The sequence below is a fragment of the Lycium ferocissimum genome, chromosome 6, assembly GCF_029784015.1.
Source record: "Lycium ferocissimum isolate CSIRO_LF1 chromosome 6, AGI_CSIRO_Lferr_CH_V1, whole genome shotgun sequence".
Lineage (NCBI taxonomy): Eukaryota > Viridiplantae > Streptophyta > Magnoliopsida > Solanales > Solanaceae > Lycium > Lycium ferocissimum.
Window position 1 is genome coordinate 5,872,338 of NC_081347.1, and position 26,259 is coordinate 5,898,596.

At 33.9% G+C, this 26,259-nt stretch overlaps 3 protein-coding genes across 3 annotated transcripts in view; 2 read left to right on the forward strand and 1 right to left on the reverse strand.

Annotated features, from left to right (window-relative positions):
- The window catches only part of LOC132059083 (SART-1 family protein DOT2), a 93,262-nt gene that overhangs the window by 38,491 nt on the left and 28,512 nt on the right, over window positions 1-26,259 (forward strand). The window lies entirely within an intron of this gene.
- Window positions 9,640-17,357, forward strand: LOC132059079 (amino acid transporter AVT1C-like). Its single transcript, XM_059451564.1, has 12 exons — window positions 9,640-9,849; window positions 10,720-10,972; window positions 12,428-12,744; window positions 13,550-13,764; window positions 14,456-14,479; window positions 14,589-14,769; window positions 15,273-15,492; window positions 15,776-15,911; window positions 15,997-16,162; window positions 16,301-16,344; window positions 16,447-16,509; window positions 17,021-17,357. The coding sequence occupies exons 2-12, from the start codon at window positions 10,755-10,757 to the stop codon at window positions 17,111-17,113; spliced, it is 1,677 nt and encodes a 558-aa protein (XP_059307547.1). The 5' UTR covers window positions 9,640-9,849; window positions 10,720-10,754; the 3' UTR covers window positions 17,114-17,357.
- On the reverse strand, window positions 18,410-20,816 carry LOC132059080 (putative UPF0481 protein At3g02645). The gene has a single exon (XM_059451565.1). It carries the CDS (start codon window positions 20,136-20,138, stop codon window positions 18,585-18,587), a length of 1,554 nt encoding a protein of 517 aa, XP_059307548.1. The 5' UTR covers window positions 20,139-20,816; the 3' UTR covers window positions 18,410-18,584.

Genomic DNA, 26,259 nt, shown 5'->3' on the forward strand with positions numbered 1-26,259 from the left:
ACTCTTCCAACTCTCAATACTGCTCCAGCCCTCACTCCATAATGTATTAGAGGGTTGTACGGAAAGATAACTCAAATTGTATATGATTGGGGTGGAATTTTCGATTCATATTTCATCAAAGGGAGTGTTTATTGCACAGAACTTTGCGCTCAAAATTCTTGGATGACTGATAAGATTGAGGGTTTTGGTCATTAGTTCAAAATTCCATCATTACTGCATCTTTCCAGTTGTTATTTTTCAATTTGTTCCCTTATTTGTCCAACCTAGAAGATCCGCTGCAGTATTTTTCACAAATGACAGAAGCTTCAAAGCTCCTAGCAGGGTTGATGGGGAGTGAATGGATGAAGAAGAAAGAGGCCAACTCGGATAATTGTTGAAATATTGGCTAAGTTGGGTAATTAATTTCCCAAATCAACATAGAGTGTACAAATCCTAACATTTTTTGCATATGTTTAATTTTGGTAAATGGAATAATTTGATATATATATATATATATATATACTTGTAGAAGGTAATAAATACTACTAAATAAAATAATTGAAGTGAGCATAATTTATTGGAACACAATTTCATGAGAGAAATATTTACCGTAACCTATTATTCCCCACATGGTAGGACACAGGGATAGCACGACTGTGTTGGTCTTTGGACTGCTAATGCATCATGGCCAAGTCAGCTTGGCCCCATGATAACAACTTGTCAATCTAATTTTTGTGATACGTTAAAAAATAAAAAAAATAAAAAAAAAAAGGATTTGTGATATGGTGTTGTCATTTTCCCTAGTTTTTTCATTTAACTTTTTTTCTTTTTTAACCAAGCCTTTTTTTAAAAAAAAAATTATATTTCTTCGTGTGTACATTTTATGTCGTAGTTTATTGAAGAACAAAATGTATTTACTCCTTCACTATGAATTTTTAAAATATTTTAAACTACTAACAATTGTGATTTGTAGTATCTTTTATGCAGTTTTTAAGTTGTAATTTTTTTTAATTATCAAACACTTGAAAATTCTATATTTAGATTTATACGGAAAATTAAGTTGTTCGATTCTCCTACTTTGAACTTCATTACATAAAATGGAATTAGAAATTTCTAATATAGATAAGCGTCGAGGGGTACGAACACAGCTGCTCCAACTTGTACCAACGAACGCTTTTATAAATTGTACATACGATAGAATGCGCATGTCATGTAAGTTCTATATAACATCCGTACGGCTTTATCCGTGAATTAATTTTTTTATCCTTGTGAACATATGTCGTACAGTCTTAATATTTATTCCTTTCTCATGTATAGACGTATGCACTTCAATTTTAATTCTCGGCATTTATTTTTTGTGCACTTTTACTTGTTTTTTCACGCTCTCGTCGAATATTTATTATAACCTGATATAGACGTATGCGGTTCAATTTTAATTCTTCTACAATAATTTATTTCCTTCTGTGCACTTTTACTTGTTCCTTTTGACTTTTCACGTTCTTTAAGAATTAATAAATTCCACGTGGATATATGTCATAGTCGAATATTTATTCTCTTCATTTTTCGTATATAACGTGCTCCACTTCAATTTTAATTCTGCGACACATATTTATTTCCTCGTGCACTTTTGCTTGTTCGCTTTTGACTTTTCGTATTCTTCTTGAATATTTATTTTCTTCCGACGTATACATATATGCCAACTTCAATTTTAATTATCGCCCACATATTTATTTCCTCCGTACACATTTACTTGTTCACTTTTGACTTTTCACGTTATTTAAGAATTAATAAATAATGTCTCCCTCCATCCATATTTCTTATACATTATATTCTTCTCATTGTAGATGTATGAACTTCCATCAACGTATACCACATCAATTTCTTAGAGCTTGTACCATGAGCTGATCGCAAATTGTACACGCAATGAATGCTTAAACAATAAGTCATATAACTTATCACTTTATCCAACTATTTTTATATACACATAGACATATGTCATAATACTTAATATTTATTCCTTCTCATATATAGACGTATGCAAACGGGTCAAATTTAATTCTCCAACACATTTATTTCTTTAGCGGCACTTTTACTTGTTCACTTTTGACTTTTCGTATTCCAGCTGAATATTTATTCTCTTATCATGTATAGGCATATGCAGTTCAATTTTAATTCTCTTACACAAATTTATTTTCTCCGTGCACTTTTACTTGTTCACTTTTAACTTTTCAAGTTCTTTAAGAATTAATAAATCCCACATGGATATATGTCATAGTACTGAATGTTTATTATATATGTCATAGTACTGAATGTTTATTCTCTTCTCATGTATATACGTGTGCAATTCAATTTTAATTCTCCAACACATATTTATTTTCTCAGGTGCACTTTTGCTTGTTCGCTTTTGACTTTTCACGTTCTTCTAAATTATAATATTTATTTTCTTCTCGTGTATACATATATGTCTTCAATTTAATTATCCGACACATATTTATTTCTTCCGTATACTTTTACTTGTTCACTTTTGACTTTTCACGTTATTTAAGAATTAATAAATAAACTTCCTCATGTCTCATATTTCTTGGTCACATTACTTGACTTTTCAGGTTCATTAAGAATTAATAAATAAAGTACTCTCTTCGTCCCATAATACTTGGTCATATTACTATACTCGACTTTTCACATTCTTTAAGAATTAATAAAAATGAAGTACTCCCTTCGTCCAATATTACTTGGCCACATTACTAAAAATATATGTCTATTTTTCTATTATATATTTTTTCTTCTTCTTCTTCTTCTTCTTCTTCTTATGTAAATATTGTTGGACGAACACGATCATCATAAGTTGTACGAAAACAATTCCGAAATTGTATTTAAGCATCACTAACATGTGTACATTTCGAAAAGTTGAACATTAATTCTACCTCTTGTGTGTTTTACTTTTTAAGTCCTCATACATATATATAGATAATTTAATGTCTTAATTATCCTTTTATTTCCTTCATTTGACATGTACTCCCTCTGTCTCAATTTAAGTGTCTACGTTTGACTAGACATTGAGTTTAAGAAATAAAGATGGACTTTTAAATCTTGTGATTCTAAATTAAAAATGTGTATAATATAATAAAATATTCTTTGAATCTTGTGATTATAAATTCGATATGTAGGATATTTGAATTGTCAGACTTACTAAATATAAAAAGGCGGACATAACCAAAATAAGATTATTTTTTTTTTTTTTTTTAACAACAAACGCCCATTAGTGGACGAACATCACAATAATAAGTTGTACAAAAAATAACTAAAATTGTACATCGTTGATATTGTGCAACTAACATGTGTACATTTCAGAAGTTTAACATTAATACTAGCTCTTGTGTGTTTACTTTTTAAGTTCCTATATGTCCGCAGTGTCTCAATTGTCCTTTCATTTCCTTCATTTGGCATATACTCCCTCTGTCTCAATTTAAGTATCTACGTTTGACCTTAACACGAGTTAAGAATAAGTTTGGATTTTTATCTTCGGGGGCGGAACTACGGGGGTGCGGGGTGTCAATCGAACCCCCTTCGTTAAAAAATTGCACTATATATATACGGTGAATTTTTTTATTCATGTATAAATATTATTTTTGCATCCCCTTAACATAATGGACATTTCAGGTCAGTGGATGAGGCGCTTATGATTGAGCCCGCGGTTGCGGGTTCGAATCTCGGCAACGACACCTTTTTAACTTTTTTCATCCAGTCCCTTTAAAAAAAAATAACAGAAACGACGTCGTGCTGGACTCTATTTATTATTATTATTATTATTATTAAAGAAAAACGTGAGCCATTTGGGATAAAAGAATCCCTAATTTCAAAACGTGTTTGACATTGTTCTTTGTCAACTCAATTGTGCTACTGCTGGCTGCCTTTTTTGTTCAAAATACAAAGGTCCTTTGCTCATGTTTATCTTCTCCAGCCCTGCGCCTACTCTGTCATCTTCTTGGGCCTTCGCCCATGGCTTAGGGATTCAAGGTTTTTTTTCTTTTTTTCTCTCTCTTTTTTTTCCACCAAAAGTGAAAAAAAAAAATCACAACAAACCCATTATTGTTTCTTGTTAGTTGTTAATCAACCCATATTTGTGAAATGGATAGTGACCCATTTTCCATCCATGAACCCCAAGCCTTAATTGTTTTAATTCTTAAATGTTGTTTGTTTGCAAAATTGGCGCTTCCAGATATTTATTTTTACCCGTGATAAAAGAATCAAAGTGTAGATTTTTATTTAGTAATCAATTCCTTTTTTATGTGTGTCGGATTGTGGTTAAGTTGTTTTCTTGCTTATTGAGACATTTGGTAGAGTTTTTTATAATATAGGATCATCTGTAGGCATTTGAAATAACGTTATTTATTTGCTTAAGGACCCATTCTTAATATTATTTTTGTCCGTATTGCTATATACAAGATTGAGTTTTATTCCCCGGATGGGTCGCTTAGATGTCCTTAAATAGGCTTTGTTTTATTGGCTTTTAAGATTGATCGATTGTAAATGCCTTTAATTCTAACTAATTTTTTTTTATTATTATAATTCAAACTCTCAAAAGTCGGTGAAGAATTATTTTGCCAAAGTTCCAAAATCAAGTTTGGACTCTGCCGATCAACCTAATCCTCGAAGAAAATGTCAACCGCAATACTATCGTTTCTTCTCGGGGGTGATTTGAATTCTTTAAAGCATGATCGGGTGAAAGAACTCAAATCTTGGACTTTCATCCAAATCATCGTGATGTCATTCGAAGAGAATACCTTAGGAGAGGTCCTTGTCATCACCCTCGCCACCCCTAAAGAGTATCCTAAAACAAAAGTTTCTAGATACGAACACGTCGTTTTAATCCTCAGTGGTATAGTGAATATTCTAATTGATTGGAGTATAGTGAAAGTAAAGATGCAGTCTTTTGTTTGAAATGCTATCTATTTGCAGACGATAATATTCATCAAGGAGAGGGTGATGTATTTTTCGACCATAGGGTTTAGGAGTTGGCAAAAAAGAGTCTTAAAAAACATGTTGGTGGCGGAAAATAGCATTCATAATCGTGCAAGAAAGAATTGTGAAGATCTAGTGCGACAAAAACAATCTATTCAATGGACGCACTTCTTGGGCAAGATTCTCGATTTAAGCATGAGTATCGGCTCGCTTAGTCGCCACGCATCATGATGTTGTAAGGCTTCTTTTGAATCGGATCGGGTATTTCGGGGTCATGATGAATCTAAATCATCACTTAGCGAGGTAATTTTCTTGAAATTCTTTCATGGTATTACTCAAAGGTGTGATAACATTAAAGATTTTGTATTGAAACATGCTCCACAAAATGATTTGATGACTTCTCCAATGATTCAAAAAGAAATTGTGACTGCATGCAAAATTGAAACAACTAAGGCTATCATAGAAGAATTAAATGGTGATTACTTTGACTTGTTGGTTGATGAATCTTTTGATGTGTCGCGCAAGGAGCAAATGGCCGTTGTTTTATGATATGTTGATAGAATGGGATTTGTGATGGAGCGACTTATTGACATTATTCATTCAAGATACTTGGCATCATCTCTAAAAGAAGCAATTGTTAATTTACTTGCTCAACATTCCTTGAGTCTTTCTTATGTACGTGGACAATGTTATGATAGGGCAAGTAATATGCAAGGTAGAATCAATGGCCTTAAAATATTGATTAGGCAAGAAAGTAGATCGGCTCATTCTCGTTTTATTGCTTTTGCTTATCAACTTCAACTAAGTCTTGTTGCGGTTTCTAAAAAGTGTGTGTTGAAGTGGGGGAGCTTGTACTATTGGACGCCGTATTTTGAATATGTTGGGAGCTTCTTTTAAACGCATGGATGAATATAGAGAATCTCAAAAGAAAAGAGTTCAAGAGGCATTAGATATGGGTGAACTTGAAACGGTAGAGGCTTGCATCAAGAATTTGGTCTTACTAGATGGTAGCTTGTGAGATACTCGTGGGGATCCCACTACAAATCTTTTAGTAACTTTATTCTTATGTTTGGTTCAATTGTTGATGTACTTCGACGATGATATTGTTGTTGATTCACATTGTCCGGATGAAAGTGCCAAGGCAGATGGGATTTCTCGGAGATGTCAAACATTTGATGTTGCATTCATATTGCATTTGATGAGAGATATTTTAGCAATCACAGATGAGCTTAACAAATGCTTACAGAAAAAGGAGCAAGATATCGTAAATGCCATGCTACTTGTTCAAGTAGCAAAAAAAAGGTTGCAAAAGTTAAGGGAGGAAGAATGGGGTTCGCTTATTGATAAAGTATCTAAATTTTGTATCAAGTATCAAATTTTATACCTAATTTAATCCTTAGCCGTACGGTTTACCTCTTTGAGATCATCGACGAGTTAAAACTTAACAATTAGTTAGGATCTTGTCTCACACCATTATTACGTTGAATGTTTTGCAAAGTTATTGATTGGCAAATTCAAGAGCTTTCTTATCGTTTTGAATAAGTAAACGATTTGCTTCATGGAATTGCTTGTTTAAATCCAATTGACTCATTTCTAGTTTTGATCTCGGAAAATAATGAGAATTATTGAACATTATCCCGATGACTTTGATGAATTTAGTATAAATTTGCGAGAATCAACTTGCCTAGTTACATTATTGATGTTCGTGATCTTGATGAAAGGTTCTCCGATCTAAAAGGACTTTGTGATCTTTCAAAAAGATTAGTTCGGATAAAGAAGCATTCAAACTATCCTCTTGTATTCCGCTTAGTGAAACTTGCCTTGCTTTTGCCGAGTAATGCCACCGCATCCGTTGAAAGAACTTTTCGGCAATGAAAGTTTATAGTGAAAGAATGACTTGAGTCGAATGAATGAGAGTTATTTTAGTGGTTGCTTGGTGCCTTATGTAGAAAAAGATGTGTTTAATAGGATTTCTAATGATGTTATTATAAAAACATTTCAAGGAATGAAACCTCGTCGTGTACAGTTGTAGTAATATACTTGCACTTTCAATAGAGAATTGTGTTTGTTTTGATTTCTTCGCGTGTTTATTTTTTAATTTTCTTGAACCCCCTTATCAAATGTTAAGCTCCGCGAGCTGTCAATCTAACTTGTGTCCTAAATTAAAATGTGTATAATATAATAAAATATCCTTTGAATCTTGTGATTATAAACTTGACATATAAGATATTTGAATTGTCAACTCACTAAATATAAAAAGAGGCGGACATAACTAAAATAAGACAAATTTTAACAATAATTGAGAAATTAAGGAGAAAAATAAGACGAAAAGAAAAAAAAATATAGAGACTCACTAAGGAGAATCGCGGTATCGTTTGCATATAAAAACTAACTAAATGAGTAATCAAATAAATTATATTGGGCGCACAACTTCACGCACAAAGTTTTAACAAATACTATACTATATAGAAAAAAAGTCACGGACGGTACAAAGCTACTACTGTTACAAGAAAAAAAAAAAGGATTTCTATTTATTTATTTAGTAGGTATATAACATAATGCTTAGACGATTTTCAGATTGGAGATTTTCGTAAACACGGTGTTGATTTTTTGCAAGAAACAAAGTCGGTTGCTAACAGCAACTCAATAAATTTAAATACTACAATAATAATTAAAAACAAGAAAAAGAAAATGACAGCCGACAATAGATCAATGATAGTTCTTTTCAACTGGATCTATAGACATATAGTTTTATACTGGAATATCTTAGTATATTCCACCATTGGTATGTCAACATTTTTCCTAATATTTTTTAGAATTTTAACGTATTGAAGCAACTTGGTTAAGTACAAAAGGTCCAAATTAAAGGCTAACAAAGGCCTTATTTTGGATTTTCAATATCTGAACTTTACTTCATAATTCAACTTGTGTTAAGTAAGATATAATATAGACACTTGAGATTAGTTCAAATAAAAAAAATCCATCTAAGCTTACTAATAAGATATAATATATCCACTTTTTCCAAGAATTTTTTTTCTCTGTTAATAATGGAAACTTTGTGTATTCCTTTATAAAATTTTAAGCTACTTAACTAACCATGAAGATTTTTTTAGTCAAAAATAAAACAGAGAATAAAAATACGAATATTCTTTCAAAAGGGAAGTTATTCTTGGTTTTACACTTAGACTCTGTTTGGTACGCAGGATAATGTGCAATATTCCGGGATTAATGTTGGGATAAATTTTATACCTTGTTTGGTTGAAGGTATAAATTTATTTCAGAATAAATTTATACCTTCAACTAAATAAGGTATAAATTTTATCCCAAAGTTAGTCTAGGATAATCCATCTTATCCTATCAAGGTTGATATTATTTTATCCCACCTCCTAGGTGGGATAAATTAGTCCTGGGATTATAATCTCAGGACCATAATACCGGAATAACTTAGCCTGCGTACCAAACGACTCCTCAGCAAATAGCAACTTGTCAGCTGATTGTGGACCATTACTTTAACACGTAAGCAATCAACGGAGCTAAGGTTTTGTAACAAGTAACATTATTTTCTCTTTGTTTTCTTGATAAAACGTGAGTAATCAAGTTAGCTAAATATATTAAAAGGGGACGATGTCAAATTTAAAATTACATAGAAAAATTATTTCCAAAGACATAAAGTTTCTTGTATTATACAGACCAAGAAAAATAGGACATAATGAAAGAAAAAAATAGTTCAAAATGCTAATTAATTCTTTCTAAAAGAATTCTATTACGCATGGAGATGGGAAAGGAGATAATCAAATCAAATTATGTCAAAATTTCGACTTGTGTCAACAAATTTCGTCACAAGACTTCTTTTTTTCTATAATTATGGGATTCAAGCTAACTTGATGCCACAATTCGATTCATTTTACAACCTATTATTTCTCACTAATATAAGTACCGGATAACTTGTTCACCACTGTTTGGACAGATAAACATAAATCATATTATAGTACTCTTTGCCTCCCTAAAATTTAAACTTCTACACAATACTTACACATATAGCTAGAAAAAAACACATAAGAGATCTAAAAAAATCATTTAAAACTAGGGACGAAGATATACAATTTAATTACATAAGAGATCTGAAAACACAAAGCTTCGAGTTCTAGGTAAATTAATGTTTATAATAATTGACTAAGACCAATTAGAACTAGGGGCGGAGATATACAACTTATTTACAAATCAACTACTAATAATTATTTGGGGAAAAAATTACTAATAATGATGAATTCGATATCAAGTCAAGAACTCATAAACTTTAATGGGTAGTCCCTCTCTGATTAGAACACTACAACAAAAGAGGCTTTTAGTGGCAATATATTTTTCTTTTAGCGGCAATAGTTATTGCCACAAAAATATTTATCAGCAATTGGTTAATGTAATTAGATCTAAGGTCTGTAAAGCCTTTTGCGGCATTTATTGTTGGGGCTAAAGTTTAATATTATCGGTTATAATTGATTTTAGAATATAATTTATTGACACAAATTAATTGCCGCTAAAAGTATATCTTGTTGCAGTGAAACTAGTAGTTGTTGACTTCTTATTTTTCCTAATTAACGTGAAATGGACAAAGCATGGTCATGTGCAGTGGTGGTCCATCTATAATTTGTGTCATCATCTTAACTCATAATACATTTATATATTCAAACTCAGAAAAAACGTTAATTTAACAATCAAGAATCACCATACCACAGCACATCAATAATTTGCCTACTTCTCTTATCATTACACCTTCTATCTCTCAATATAATTTCAAGAATATCTCAGTGTCTGTTGAAACTCTTTTTCCAGTTGCAGTTGAACAGGCCAAAGTCTTTGGTACTTTTTGAGCAAGAATTACAGCAAACCTTTTGAGATTTATAGCTGAAAGTAAGTTCTTTTTTTTTTTCTTTTATAATAATGGTAACTTTGTGTTATATATTCTTTATGATTAGAAAGTGGTTTCTGTTTGTCACTTTCTCTCAGTTTGTGAAAGCGAAAAAAAAGGAAGACAGTTGCTTTGAATACTGTTAATTCTTGAATATGCAAATTTGGTTGTAAAAATAATAGGGAACTTTCTTTGGTAATTTGAAAATTTTCAAAATATCTTTGTCATATATACCGTGACTGAGGGGATATACTTTTTTTTTTTTTTCTCTTTCTTTTGATTTGTATTTTTTCCATGTGGTTTCAAATTTCAAGGCATTTTGTTCCCATTTTTCCGCTTCTGATTTGAGCTGTATCTTATCTTCCTTGTATAATGTAGAAGCTTTTATTTTGGAATATAAAAATATTCTGCTTTTCAAATCTTGGAACTTTTTTTTTATGGGGTGCCACTAATTTTCTTGATTACAAATTTGACGTGTATAACTAATAACATGAAAGACTTAACACCTTGAATCTAAACGTGTGATCTAAAGCAATTCTTGAACCATCTTCGTCATTACATTAGAATCTTTCCTTATGTCGAGAGAATTCAAAACAAAAATATTCCATTTTACCATATTTGCGCAGTATAATTTTTCGACGAAGGAGTTTCAATTGAACCCCCTTGCGTCCACCTACCTGCACCTTTAATATGCATATCTAAGGAGACGTTGTTCTTGTAAAGATTTAAAAATACCAAATTTTTTGGGATGAATTGTGTTAATTATTAGTTGATTATGCATTAGTTTCCATTTACTGTTAAGATTCTGTACTATAAATGATAAAAAGGAATCTCTAAGGAATCTTTAAGGGATGGGAATTTGTGGTATGCAGAGTTTTTGAGGGAATTGAAGTGAGACAGGATTAAGATGAAGAATTCTGTCTCTGAACACAGCTTCTACATAGAAAGCGACGAAGAGGACAATGAACATCATCAGGAGAAGCAATTAGATAAAGCTGAAAATGGAGATGGAAATGAATCTGATTTATCTAATTACTCTAATGATGATGATGATGATGATAATCATAATGATCAGCTCGACAGCAAACCTAGTTCCTTCAACCCTGCTTGGCCTCAGAGTTACAGGTATTCAAATTTTTCCTTGAGTTGGAATAGATATTTGAATCATTTGGCTTTTGAATTTTTTCCTTTTCTGGTAGCATAATGGGGTTTAACTTCTTGCACTTTTTATTTCATACAATATTAGTCTGACCTAAGCTCAATGGAGCAACATGGTCTGTGTGGATTCATATAGCCGACCCCAACTTTGCTTAGGTTGAATCATTCGTGGTGTTGTTTTTTGGTAGCATAATGAGGTTTCTCTGTTCATTGAGTGATTCTTTTTCCATTATGAACTGCGTTGGAAGATAAATCTTTTGACTCATAAGCTCATCAGGGTTCCTTAAAGGTTCCATTTCTTGAATGATTCACTACTAAAAAAGTTAGGAATTAGCGACGAATAAACTCTGTAGCTAAACAGCAAATTCGTAGCTAAATTAGCGACGGCTTATCAAAAAGTTCTTAGCGACTAAGGTCGTAGCAGATTTCAGTTCTTTTTGCAGTGATTACTAGTTACATTTCACTTTGCTCCTGGTTCCGGCTTACGTGTAAAGTAAGGTAATTTTCAGCTTGTCGATGGCTGATATCTTTCAACTCAGTTAGGAGAATGTTCAATTGTCGTGATAATTGTTTCTGATTGATCCTAACCATTATAGTTCTGGTTTTATAATATTATCCATGATGAATCAATTTTTGCCGCTGAAATTGTTGGATAAGATATCCAATTGCAATGGGACCTAAGAGTTTCTAGCCCAACATCAAGAACATTCTTAGTTAAAGAGTTTCCATTGCCTGGTGAACCCGAATGAAATTAGGAAATCCAACATATTACTCATCAATGGTCTTCAACCAAGACATGGTTTTGGTACTGATGACCGTGTCTCTGATCAAAGCAACCGGTCTGGGGTGTTGAAATAGGGAAGGAGACGGGTGAGAATAAGTGGGGTAGATACACAAATCACCTTAAATCTAAGAAGGCGAGTCAGTTGGTTGGTCAAGGTGGAGAAAAAAAAAAAAAAAACTTAAAATCTTTCTGGAGATATCCATTTTCCTGGAGAGACAGATAAGATATCCAGACATACCACCAGGAACAGGAAAAAGAAATTTCAAGGAATCCAAAAAAGTGAAAAGTTGGATCTATAATGTCCAACAGAGCTGGAACTTCACAGTTCCTATCACTGGCATTCTCTTGGAAATTACTGAAAGAAGAAAGCTAATGTATCACTTTATTATGCTGGATTTCTTTTTTCCCGATGAGTCGCTTTAAATGCTGGATTTTCCTTCACAAAATATTCAATATGAGTGCTTTGTGTGTTGTTCAGTGGTTAACAAGCGATGAATCATTGGCATCTTATCTCTACTGATTTTCATCTGGTTTACAATTTCATATTTCCCACCTGTTGTTCTGCGGTTAACAAGCGATGAATCATTGGCATCTTATCTCTACTGAGTTTCATCTGGTTTGTGAAATACTTCTTGTAGGCAATCGATGGATATATACAGTAGTGTGCCCTCACCAACTCTTACCTTCCTGGGGACACCTTCGTTGACACGTTTAGGCAGTTCATTCCTTGCCTCATCACTCTCGAGGAGACATACTCCTGACGTGTTGCCCTCTCTTCATAAGCCTCTTATACCGGAAGCAGAGGATCAAGCACCACAGAGGCGTAGCTCTCATACTTTGTTGCCTCCTCTTCCATCAAGGAGATCTGCGATTAAGAAATTTCCTGATGAGAAATCGGTTGCACATGAATTTCCAGTTTCCCGTCAAAGTTCCTATGGCCAAGGCGTGCTAAACGGTTAGTTCTCTGAACAGAGTCTCATGTCTTGATCAATTTTTCAGTTTTATGCACCCACTGTCTAAGTGCTTAATTTGGTGTGTAGAAGAGTTGTGATTAATTTAATGTTTTATTGGATCTTCTCTAGAAAATGGGATCTTTACACAAATAGCTGACCGGATTTACTGTTTACATTTCTTAGTCAACATGCATAGATTGTACACTGATTATACATGGATTATACATATACTATACATTCGCCGGCTATTTTGAATTTAAGTAGTTGGGTGGGCAGCTATTTAGGTTAATTCTTCTCTAGAGAAAATAACATGCTCCTTTATACTCCCTAGGTCCCAATTTATGCGACGCTCTTTCCTTTTTAGTTGGTCCCAAAAACAAGTGACATTTTTTTCTATTTAGTAACAATTTAACTTTAAACTTCCCCTTTTACCCCTAATAAAATGATCTATAGCCACAAATATTTCTATGGCTTATTTTCGACCACAAGTTTCAAAAATCTTCCTTTTTCTCTTAAATCCTGTACCCAATCAAACACCTTCACATGAATTGGGGCGGAGGAGCAATAACAAATGGAGAGAAAATACTACAACAACAACAACAACATACCCACTGTAAAGGGAGAGAAAATGAAATCATGAAACTTCCTGTGAGGATATTGCTACAAAACTTTCTTTTTTCGGTATCGCTACATCTCCAATGCTGTTATATCAGGCTCAAGTAGCTAATGTAATCGATTGTACAGATAGCGCGTTGAAGGATTACGAGCAACATATGTTTTACACATTCCGCTTTTGTTTTCATACAGGTATTAATGTCCTATGTGGAGTAGGAATACTTTCTACTCCTTATGCTGTGAAGGAAGGTGGATGGGCAGGGCTTTCTGTACTATTCATCTTCGGTATCCTTTCTTACTATACCGGCATTCTCCTGAGAATATGCTTGGACAGCCAACCAGGGCTTGCAACTTACCCGGATATTGGTCAGGCAGCGTTTGGTACAGTGGGAAGAGTTGTCATATCAGTATGTTCTATTGACTTTCAGTTGTCTTTGCACTTCAATCATAGTAACTCTCAAATAAGATTGTGTGAGGTGCATGTAGGTGTGTCAAATGGGCGGATTGGGATCTATTTGGGCAGATCAAAATGGGTTGAGCTAATAAATGGGCGGATCAAAAGTTAATTGGGCTGAAATGAGCCAAAAAGCTGGTCATAACCCAATTCGCACAATTCTTACTAAGTTTGTCATGGGTCAATTTGGGCTATATATCAGCCCAATATTTAGATGGGCTGAAATAGGTTGGGCTAAAATGGGGCGAGCTAATGAGCGGGTCAATGACACGCCCAAACTTGAACTGGTCGGGCGGATCATATATTTATGGGCTGATTTTGCCACCCCTACGCGCATGTATCCACTAATGAGGCTAGTGTAAACTCAACATCTTACTTACAGACCGAGGGTAGAATATTATGTTTTATAAATGGCTTAAACTAAATCTTAAGATAAGGAGAAAACTCCCCACAATAACTTGTTAATAATTTTTCTTTCAAAAGAAAAGAACTATCCATATTTTAACTTTTTGGCCAATCAGCTCATGCCTGATAGATAAATAATCTTAGACTAGCTACATATTTGACAGTTTAAGCATAAGCATACAAGCATCACCTGTTCCTGATACTGATTCTTGGCTTGTTCTGTGTATTTGTGGATGCAGATAATTTTATACGTGGAGTTATATGTAAGTTTATGTTGCCTACACGTTGTCAATAACATCCTTTGTCTTATTAATTTCTATATGTGTGCCTCATCTTTGGATATGAATCATTACTGTTGTCCTTCACTTGCAGTCCTGTTGCGTCGAATACATAATTTTGGAGGGAGATAATCTGTCGGCTTTATTTCCAAATGCACATTTAAATTTGGGAGGGTACCAATTAGATGCACGACATCTCTTTGCTCTCATAACCACTCTAGCTGTTCTTCCAACCGTTTGGCTGCGTGATCTCACAGTTCTTAGTTACATCTCAGGTAAGAGGCTAACTTTCTATTAGAAGAGCATAAAATTTAAAATTAATATCTATAGCTATATCTTTTGCGTGAAATTTTGTTTCTTGTAGTCCTGCATAACCGCTAATATCCTGTTTTATATAAACAACTAATAGATTTTGGTTCTCAATCTTGGATAGAGGGAAGAAATGATCATTTACTGCTATGATCTGGCTTGCAACACCTTTGCTGATACTAACAAATTGATTTGTTTTATCGCTATAAAGGCCACTGGCATAATAAAGATATTAAGTGATTTTGTGTAGATATTTCTTCTCAGTTATGAGATTATCCAGGGATTTAGCACTCTTGGAGATTTTACCTCCCTTTTTGAGATGAAATAATTCTCTAGTTCTTATAAACTTCTCTTTTGATACTTCTAAAGTTTTGGCATTTTCCTGTTTCAACTGCTGTACGATGAGAAATAAAACAAAACAGAAGTGTTGGACAATGAGAATTCTGAATTTGGAGCCTATAATTTTCAGCTGGAGGAGTTATTGCTTCTGTGATGGTTGTCATTTGCTTGTACTGGCTTGGCTTAGTGGATCACGTTGGCACTGAAAGCAAACAAACCGTACTGAACCTTTCTAGTCTTCCTGTTGCTGTTGGACTTTATGGGTATTGTTACTCCGGGCATGCAGTGTTTCCCAATATATACACATCATTGGAGAAACGTAGTCAATTCCCTGCTGTTCTCTTTACCAGGTAATTAATTTTCTGAATGCTAAATGCTTGTGTTTGTTATAGTAAAATGTTGTTATAGAAAATTGTTGTTCTAGAGTGGTCTGACTGTATGTATGTGTGTGTGTGCATATATATATATATATATATATATATATAGAGAGAGAGAGAGAGAGAGAGAGAGAGAGAGATATCATCGTCAACATTATGGATTTCCTTAGACAAAGAATCCTGCTTTTCTAAAAAATGTTTATTGTGTTGTACTGCTTTCCTTATTTTGGTGGATGTGGATATAATTTGGATGCAGTTTTGTTATTGTGACTGTGTTGTATGCCGGAGCAGCTGTGATGGGATACATGATGTTTGGGGATTCAGCTGAATCCCAGTTTACTCTAAATTTGCCCACAGATTTAGTTGCCTCCAAGATTGCATTTTGGACCACGGTAAGTGAAACCTGATTGAACGAGTTCTCTCCTTAATTACAACCATTTGAACACGTGATGACAATTCGTCTGCTTTTTTCTGCAGATTGTTAATCCGTTCACAAAATATGCTTTAACCATGGCCCCTGTGGCTATGAGTTTGGAGGAGTTGATACCATCGAACAACACCAAATCCCACATGTACAGTATCATCATTAGAACAGCACTAGTGCTATCCACATTACTCGTGGCTCTTACAATTCCTTTTTTTGGTAAGTTAAGCTGCTATAATTGTACTTGCTAATATTGCCTGAATCCCCCTAAAGGCGTTAGGAACGGCCTTCCCCTCAAAAAGAAAAAAAAAAAAAAAAAAGAATTGATATCAAACTTATCTACTGATTGTCATGCAGGATTTGTGATGGCATTGATTGGATCGTTCTTTACGATGCTAGTTGTGAGTCCTTTTGTACCAGTTTTATGTTTTTGTTAAATAGATTTTTTTTTTTTTGTTTTTGGATTTATAGAATTGTACTAATAGATGATCTTTCTATTCCAGACATTGATTCTACCTTGTGCTTGCTTCTTGAGAATTTTGAAGGGAAAAACGAGCCCCATTCAGGTACAATAGAAGTTTCTATCTTATCAGATTGCATAATACTATCTCAAACCACTTCTTGTTTTGATTGTTAGTTTACGTGAAAAACATAGTAATTATCAAGTTTTAGTCAAAACTGTCAGACTCATCAACTTCTGTAGTTGAATTAATTTGAATTAAATTATGTGTAACATTGTATTAAAATCGACATTATTTCCCAATTGTTCGTTATCAAGTTAGTAAATAAAAACATGTTTATGCCATCAAGAATTGAGAAACTATTCATAATTTGAATGAATTTCAAAAATTATCAAACTCTATATTCATTTCACAAAAAGCATTAGGCGCAAGTCATTTTTGCTACAGAAAATTTAAAATCTAGAGTCACTGGGTTCAGAATGAATGTGATCTTATTATATGTTATACGTATACATTCCGAATCCTTTTGCATATGTATATGTAGTTTGAGTCAGAAATAATGCGTTCAGTTGAACTACTGAACGCGCCCTAAATCTGTCCTTTTTTTTTTGTGCAGGTATCAGCATGTATACTTATTATCATAATAGGCGTCATATCAGCAGTTTTTGGGTCCTACTCAGCTCTCTCCAACATCATCCACAGTTTATGAGTGAAAAATCTGGCAATACAACCAATGGCCATGGATGTTTTCAAGCCTAAGATTTAACAAAATTCCATTTTCTCAGGGGTGTTCTACTCTTAAGTTTCAGGCTTGTAATTTCAATGCAATCATTTTTTTAATCTTTGTTCCCATGATCTTTAATCTTTTATTGTGTTGAGAAGAAACTTTTATGTCATTTGATTGCATGTTACTCAAAGCATATGGCTATATATAGAGAATACGTTTTTGCTGCCGCAAAGACTGCTTAATTTTCTTTTCTTACACACTAATTCAATCTTGGGGTCTTCGAATTTATTCGTGGTTTCATAAAAAATGAACGAGATAATATATATATTTCTCTATTGCTTAACGAGAGCTCATCGAAAGAATAGTCTTATGGGGCTAACACCTCGATATGTAGGATGTTCATATCTCATGAACGTACAAACTCCTTGGGTCTTACACCTTATATACATCAAAAGCGTCTCGCCAACACTTTACACCTTGAATTGTCCAATCTCTGTATCTCAGAACACTCAATAGTATTAAATAACGCCTTGAGTTTTATACCTTAATACACATCAAAAACGTTTTGTCCACGCTTTATGCCTTGAATTGTCCAACCTCTGTATCTCAGAACACTTTTTAGTATTAAATTTCTTCTCAATATTGTCTTGTGTGTTCCCCCAAGTTAAGAATTTGGCGAGTTAGGAATTATCATGTATGTTATATCCATAACCAATAGATAACTTATTATTTGTTGCACTTTTTTTAATTTTACACAACTTAATATATCTTCTATAGATTTTTATATTTAATCTTTTTGTAAATCGTGATTTTGTTTTTTAAAATGTTGAAAACTAAAAGTGTGTGGACTTACATTGGTGTAAATCTACCACACACATATTCAACCCATTGTTTGCCTATCAATAATGCATCATTTTATTTTATTTTTAAATAATAATTTATTCTACTAATCATCTTGAGCATTTTGAACGCGTTCAAGCAATAATATCAGATTGAAAGATGGAAAGCATAGAATCTCGTTGCCTACTTACTGAAAGCAAAAATTGAATGATCCATCATGAGTTCTATAATATTTTTAAGACATTACTAATCAAATAATCACATTTTAAAAACGAATCATATCCAACTAGGAGTCGGCCCAAAGGATGCCCACGAGATTTTGGACTTCCCAAGATCGAATAACAACTACTAGCATTTTGTGTCATTAAGTGCCTCAGGTTTTTATGATCTATAAAGATCCAACACTTTTCTCATACAATGAAAAGCAAATATAATAAATCGAGTATTAATTACATTGACTTGGCATTTAAAATATAGTAGTACAATCAAATTTTGACTGCTGTAGAGAACATATAATAAAACAAGGTAAAGAAAAAGAAGATGAATGCAACAAACATGACACTTGAGAATTCCTGCAGGAAAAAAAAATGGTTGGTTTTGAATCCTATCAATACTAGCTTTGTTTTTGATGGACTTGATAATAGGTTTGGATGCCTGCTAGAAATGTATCAGTGACTTGCAAGCCAATGACAAAAATTGCTGCAATAAGTGCAAAAACAGTCCATGGGGTAGTGAAATGAGTGTTCTTCCACTCAGCAATCCATATTTTCCCTTTGCTAATGTGATGTTTCTCAATTTTGTCTTTCACATCAACATAGGCATGTGGATTAGGCACCAAATTTCTTGCTATCTCATTGAAGAGATCTGCAACTTCTTGATCACTACCAAGAAAGTTAAGAAGTATACCTTTGGATCTCAATACCTTCACATCTTCAGCATGATCAATTAGTGAAGCCATGAAGCAAAGATAAGATGTAACGCCAAAGTCATCTGGTGTATCAGGGCATGCCTCATATGCAACCAAGTTTAAAAACTCCGACTTGGTTGAATCATCTATGGTTATTGGAGGAATTGTTAAAAGAGCTGAGCAGTGAAATGAATTGAACTTAACGTCTGAAAGACGACGACTCTTTCCAGGCCTGAAATGGATTCCTGCTCTCCGCAGCTCCTTGGCAGAACGATACGAGCACCAGTCACCCCTTAGATAGCATCCACCTTCTAAGAAAGCGTTTGGATCTATGTGATGTGTTCTTAGTAGCTCGAGGAGATGAGCAGGAAGCGGGTTTTTCATGCTTTTTTGTTTGGTAAGGGAAGGCCCTTCTCCTTCACAAATCTTACCAAGAAAGAGAATTCCCTCAAAGAAATCAAGAAAGAAATCCTTGATACTTTGAATGAATCCGTGACCTTGAGGAGGCTTTTTATGTGCACTCGAGATGAACGTTTTAATCATCTCCATTCCTTCATTATCTTTGAACTTACAGCTCATTAACACCTGCAAGACTTCAAATGGTAACTGATTTTCAAGTAAGAAAAGATCACGACGAATGAAGGCTATATCGTGGCTCTTCATTTTCAGCTCTTTATAATTGCCAGTGACAATGCAGTAAAAGTATTGGAGGATAAAGCATCCATCCAGGAACATCATCTGTGAAAACTCCTCATCGCTGTAATCTTTAATCAATGCATCAGCATAACACTCCCTGACATTAGGCACAATGTTCTTGACCTTTTTGTAAAGCTCATCAATGGACACTGCATTTGTCGAAAGCCATGGTAAGACCCCTTCAGGTCTTGGTTTGGTACTATCTTGATCAGCAAACTGAATTGCCAGTAGCTCCTTGTACTTCTCCATAGGCTGAAACTTTAATTTACCATGGTGAAATGGACCGATTGAAACCACAAGGGGCTCATAACACCTTATGTTTGATTCAATCTCGCGATGCATTTTTGGGACCATTTGAATTTTTGGCTTCTGTGATGAGCCAATGTACCCTCTTCTCTTCTCCAAGGAACATAGCCATTGTCTCTCACTTTCACTGATTTCATGAGAATTTGAGTTTGAATCTCGATGGATTATAATGCTCCATTCATCAGCAAAATCTTCATTGCCGATGCTCCTACCTTCTTCTCTAGTAACCATTGTTCCTTTAGCAGATTGTTTGTCCATCTTTTTTGAAACCTCCTCAAATTATGGAACCTATATCTTGATAGTAATTGAAATTTCTTGAACATGTTTATATTCACTTAAACTGAAACATTGGACTAGTATTTTAATATCTACTTTTACTTTGGGCCAGGTGATTTTGCTTCATTCTCAATTCAGGTATTTTGCACATTCTTATTACTAACCAGATACACTTTTCAGCTCTCTTTTGTAAAGAAAAATAAAATAATATATAGGATTAAATAAGGAGGAAGAGCATTTACTTTAATTCTTTACCTCCCTGCTAAGAAAAATTAGTCATGACAAAAAGGGAAAAAGGGCAATGATTCTCCATCTTTGATCATCCAAGTGACCAATAAATAAATAAAGATGCCCCATCTCTAATTGTTTAAGTTCTTGGATGTGATAGTTAAAACAACTAAATTTGATATCAAAGCAGACTTTGGAAACTTATTGATTTAAAAGGAGATTAGACTTCTGGGTGGCTCTTTCAATCCAATGTTTAAGTGAAAATTGGCTGATACTTCGGGCTATGTAATATCAGGATTTTCGAGAACAAGGAACACAAAATGTCATGCTGAGTTTTTTTTTATTTCTTACACTAAAAGCATTTTGAGTATTAACCTATTATAGAACAAAAGAAGAAATTGCGGATATAGGAATATACTAGACTTGATATCAGATGAAACTTTATATGAAGAACAAATTTAAAAGATACTATAGGATACCTATCATTTTACTCCAAGAATCAGAAAAGCATAGATAATTAGAACTAACATTGAAGAATTTGATTTTGCAGGGTTAGTAGTCAGTTGATTCATAAAAAATTATGCAGGGATTATAATTTGGAGATTAGTAATCCAGGGATTAGTGATAATGATTAGAGATAGTGCATCTTTACTTATTTTTTAGGTCTGCAACAGATTCCAGGAATTAAAGTGAGAGCTAGAAACTTGCTGATCACATGGATGATCAAAGATGGAGAACCTTGCACTTTTTCTCTTTATCCACGTCTAATGTTTCTTATTAGCAGGTAGGTATATAATTAAATAATCTTTCTTTTTAATACTGAGCACCAGAAAATGTATCTAGTGTGAAAATACCTGACTTGACAATGAAGAGAAATCACCTGGCCTAAAGTAAAAGAACATATTAAAATACTAATTCACTATTTTAGTTTAAACGAATATAAACACGTTCAAGAAATTTCAAGTACTATCAAGATAGATTTGAGGAGGTTTCACAAAATTAGATGGACAAACAATCTGCTAAAGGAACAATGATTAATAGAGAACAAGTTATCATTCTTTGTAATATTATTGATGTTGATGTGCAAAAATGTATACTTTAATTATTTGATTTTGATTGTGCTTTTTGTTAGAATTCCATAAGTTATTAGAATTGTTATTGATCATTCCAAATTAGAATTGGTTGAGATTGTGCTTTTCAAAGTTAAATTGTTAAGTTATAGTATTTCTATAACCTCAATACTAAAATGTAGATTTTATTTCTCTAGATTTACTTTTTCAATTTTTAGAATTGGTTGGAAAAAGTTGCTGATAATCAAGATGAATTCAGCATTACAATCCATTAAGAGTCAAACTCAAATACTCATAAAATCAGTGAAAATGAGAGACAGTGGCTAAGTTCCTTGGAGAAGAGTGGAGACTACCCTGCCAATGGCTCATCACAGAAGCCAAAAATGCAGATGGTCCCCCTAATGCTTAGCGAGATTGAATCGAACATTTAGCTGCTGCGAGCCCCTAGTTGTTGTTGGGAATAAACAGGGTCCATAAAAATAATATTCACACAAAATTCATGGTTTGATTGTCATCGTCAATTCTTGCCTATGGATCACCAATTCGGGAGTAAGTATGATATAAGGAGAACGCATAAATACTATTAATTAACAACAACAAAAAGAGCAATAATGATACGCCTTTGTGTAATCACGTGACTAGCTGCGTCGCTTTTTTCATAAATATATATTATTTTTATATAAGATCAAAAATTTTACTTGGAAACCCTTTTGAATAAGGGGAAAAACCACGGGCCAAGAGAAGTAAAGAAATCCACTATAGTAAGGAATTTTGAGAGACAGTGGCTAAGTTCCTTGGAGAAGAGTGGAGACTACCCTGCCAATGGCTCATCCAAAAATGCAGATGGTCCCCCTAATGTAGCGAGACACAATAGTTGCTACAGCGCCTAGTTGTTGAGGCCACTACACACTCAAAAGAAAGAACACTCTTTTGAGTTTTCCACCTTAAGATAATACTGCTCACACTATATTTTTCCTCAAAAACTATAGTATGTGATATATCTCACATTGCTCTCTAACACTCAGATATATTTTCTATAAGATTGGTGTATCTAAATTGATGGAGAGCTCTCTATTTATAGGGATGAAATGTGCCCCTTTTTCTTCCTTGCTTTAATTGGCCGGGTGCCAATTTCAAAGGTTGCTGCCCATAAAGATTTGTTGCAAGATCTTGCAAAAGGTAAAGGGAGAATTTTCTTCCTTAAACCATGGGATATGGGGCTGGAGTACCCCACAGTTGTTGACATTGGTCCATTTCACCATGGAAAACAAAAGCTTCAACCTATGGAGAAGTACAAGGAGCTACTCGGCATATCAGTTTGCTGATCAAGAAAATAAATATGCTGGGGTCTCAGCACGGCTTTTAACAAAGTCAATGTCTAAAGATGAGCTTTACATAAGGGTCATGAACATTATGCCTAATGTCAGGGAGTGTTATGCTGATGAATTGATCAAAGATTACAGCTACGAGTAGTTTGCACCGATGATGTTCCTGGATGGATGCTTCATCCTCCAATACTTTCACTGCATTGTCACGCAAATGTTATGGCATGTTTAAAATTACAAGTCTCAAAAGTTGTTTTATTAAACTCAGTACGGAATCAAATTATGACACATAAATCGAAACGGAGGTGTACTAATTAGTTTCCCTAACATGCTCAAGACAATAAATTAGAGATGGGGCATTCTACTTTATTTTAGGTCTCTAAACAAATTCCAAGAATGCCAGGAATGAAAGTGAGCTGGAAGCTGACTTACTGATCAGAGATGGAGAATTTTCTCTTTATCCATGTTTGATGTTTCTTACTAGGAGGCAGGTAAAGAATTAATTTCTCTTTCTTGTCTAATCCTATTCTATATTTTTTATACCGAGAGCCAAAAAATGTATCTAGTGTGAAAATAACTGACTTGACAATGAAGAGAAATCACCAGACCTAAAGTAAAAGAGAATATTAAAGTACTAGTCCAATGTTCTGTTTAAATGAATATAATCATGTTAATAATATTTCAATTACTATCAAGATTGGGATCCTTAATTTGAGGAGGTTTCAAAAATGGTGGACAAACAATCTGCTAAAGAAGAAAAGACTGGGGATAATCAAGATGAATGCAGCATTACAATCCATCAAGGGACAAACTCAAATTCTCATGAAATCAGTGAAAATGATATAAAATGGCTAAATTCCTTGGAGAAGAGTAGAGGGTACCTTGCCAAAGGCTCATCACAGAAGCCAAAAATTCAGATGGTCCCCAAAATGCCTTGTGAGATTGAATCGATCATAAGCTGCTACGAGCCCTTTGTTGTTGCTATTGGTCCATTTGTTGGAAATATTAATCAGTAAAACGAACAAAAGGATAGAATAAACTTATCGGATCAACGCTGCGTCGTGGCAAGCCACTACCTTGAAAGCGATTTCGGACCGACTACGTTGCAAATCGTATAGCCCGGTCACTCCCTAATGTTCCAAGACACTCCCAGACACTTACACTAGTAGCTGGAAGTTTGGAGTTTGCACAAACTGAATTGCCCATAAAATAGAAGGAAAAGAAGAACTCTGAAGCGGTGTTGTAATTCACCAAGAAGACTGATTAATATAGGCTGCAAATATGAAGGGGGTCAAAGAGGATTAATGTGTCATTAACTCCACAGTTAAAAAGACCTTAATGACCCATTAACATGGCTATTCAAATCAATAATAAATCAGCCTCTAAATGAGAATTGAAGATGGGAGGGGTTATTGATTTTCTTTGCATTACACATTATTATTTTGAACACATTTCATCATGGAAAACCAAAGCTTCAATCTATGGAGAAGTACAAGTTGAAATTGGCATTTCAGTTTGCTGATCAAGAAAGTAAATATGTTGGGGGTCTCGTCACGGCTTTTAACAAATTCAGAGTCCAAAGATGAGCTATACATATGGGTTAAGGACATTGTGCCTAATGTCTCGAAGTGTTATGCTGAGGACTTAATTAAAGATTACAACGATGAGGAGTTTGCACTGATGATGTTCGTGCAAACTCCTCATCGTGCAATGAAATGATTTGATATTAAGTTCAAATCATTTCATTGCTCAGCTCTTTTAACACTTCCATTTATAACCATACAGGATTCAACCAAGTCGGAGCTTTTAAATATGGCTGCATATGAAGCTTGCCTTGATACCCCAGATGACTTTGGTGTTACATCTTATCTTTGCTTCATGGATTCACTTATTGATCATCTAGAAGATGTGAAGGAGCTCAGATCAAAAGGTATACTTCTTAACTCTCTTCGAACTGATCAAGAAGTAGCAAAAGATTTCGTGCCTGATCCACGTGCCTTATCACCCCATGGAGCTTTTTTACATTTATTGCAGGAATTTTTATCATCAGTTTGCAAGTGACTGACACTGTTCTATCAGGCATCCAAACCTATTATGCAGTTCATCAGAAATAGAGCTAGTAATGATAGGATTCAAATAATGAGTTTCATATATGTTGAATTCATGATTTCTTCTACCTTACTACCCTGATGGCGATCAATCTTTGTACTCATTTCATAAAGAAATTTGTATATTCTTTATATTTTATTTATGTAGTTTTACAAGTTTGAAGCACATTAATGGTATTAATGGATCATCACTGAGACTTTGAATGCCTATTAAGAATAACATAATTGCTAGTAATTAGTATTCCTGATATACTCACAGAATCACAGTGGGCCAGTCAAAAAGAGTATATGAATATGATCTTCTTTGTCCTTTCATCCTGAGGTTTATTCAGGGTCATTAATTTGAGGAGGTTTAACAAAAAATGGACAAACAATCTGCTAAAGGAACTGTGTTTACTAGAGAAGAAGGTAGGATCATTAGCAATGAAAAGACCGGTGATAATCAAGTGACATAATACATAAACAGGCCCTCAAACTCGGTCTCAGCTGGCAAGTATGTCCTTCAACTTAGGGTACGCATAAGAAGGCACCTCAACGTGTCTCCACTTTGTCAGTTGAACACTCCTAACTTGCAAAATGATCATCTAGACACTTCAACTTGTATAAAGTACACCTCGAAAATTTATGTGTCACATCCGCATTTGTGTTTACATGTTCAATTTTATACAAGTTAAGGTGTCTACTTGTGCACACCCAAAGTTGGAGGGCATACTTGCCAGGTGAGGCCAAGTTTGAGAGCCTCTTTATGGGCTTATTTATGTATTATGCCTAATCAAGATGAATGCAGCATTATAATCCATCAAGTATTAAAATCAATGGCAGTACTAATAATTAGAAAGATCATTAAAAGGATCTGTTTCATTTGCTTCAGTTCTTCTGAACAAGAATGAGTCACATTATGTCCCCACTCAAATTCCTTTGTAATTGCCAATCTCTACTTTACTAGTGCTCCCACACAGTCTCCTACAATTTCAATAAGCCACTAAGACAAAAAAATAATTAGTATATTGGATATAAATAAATTTGATTCAGATTGATTGGAAAATGGACTGCGAAAGACCTCTTTTTATTCCGTGAAACAGTTCACCAATTTATGATCTTAAAAATATCACTTTCTTTATTCACATCTATTGTACATTTCATTTAATAAATACAAGATTAAGTTAGCATCCGGGGCCAGTGAGGTGGCATGACCAGTTCTCGGGCTTGCTATGAGTTTTTAGCAGTAGGAAAATATTTTAGAAATTCTCTATTTAGTGGACTCACATATTTAATATAATTATACATAGATTGCTATTAATTAAAGACGCCTATTTTTCTGATCTAATAAAGTATTATTTTTATGGTTTATATATAAGATACGGATTATATA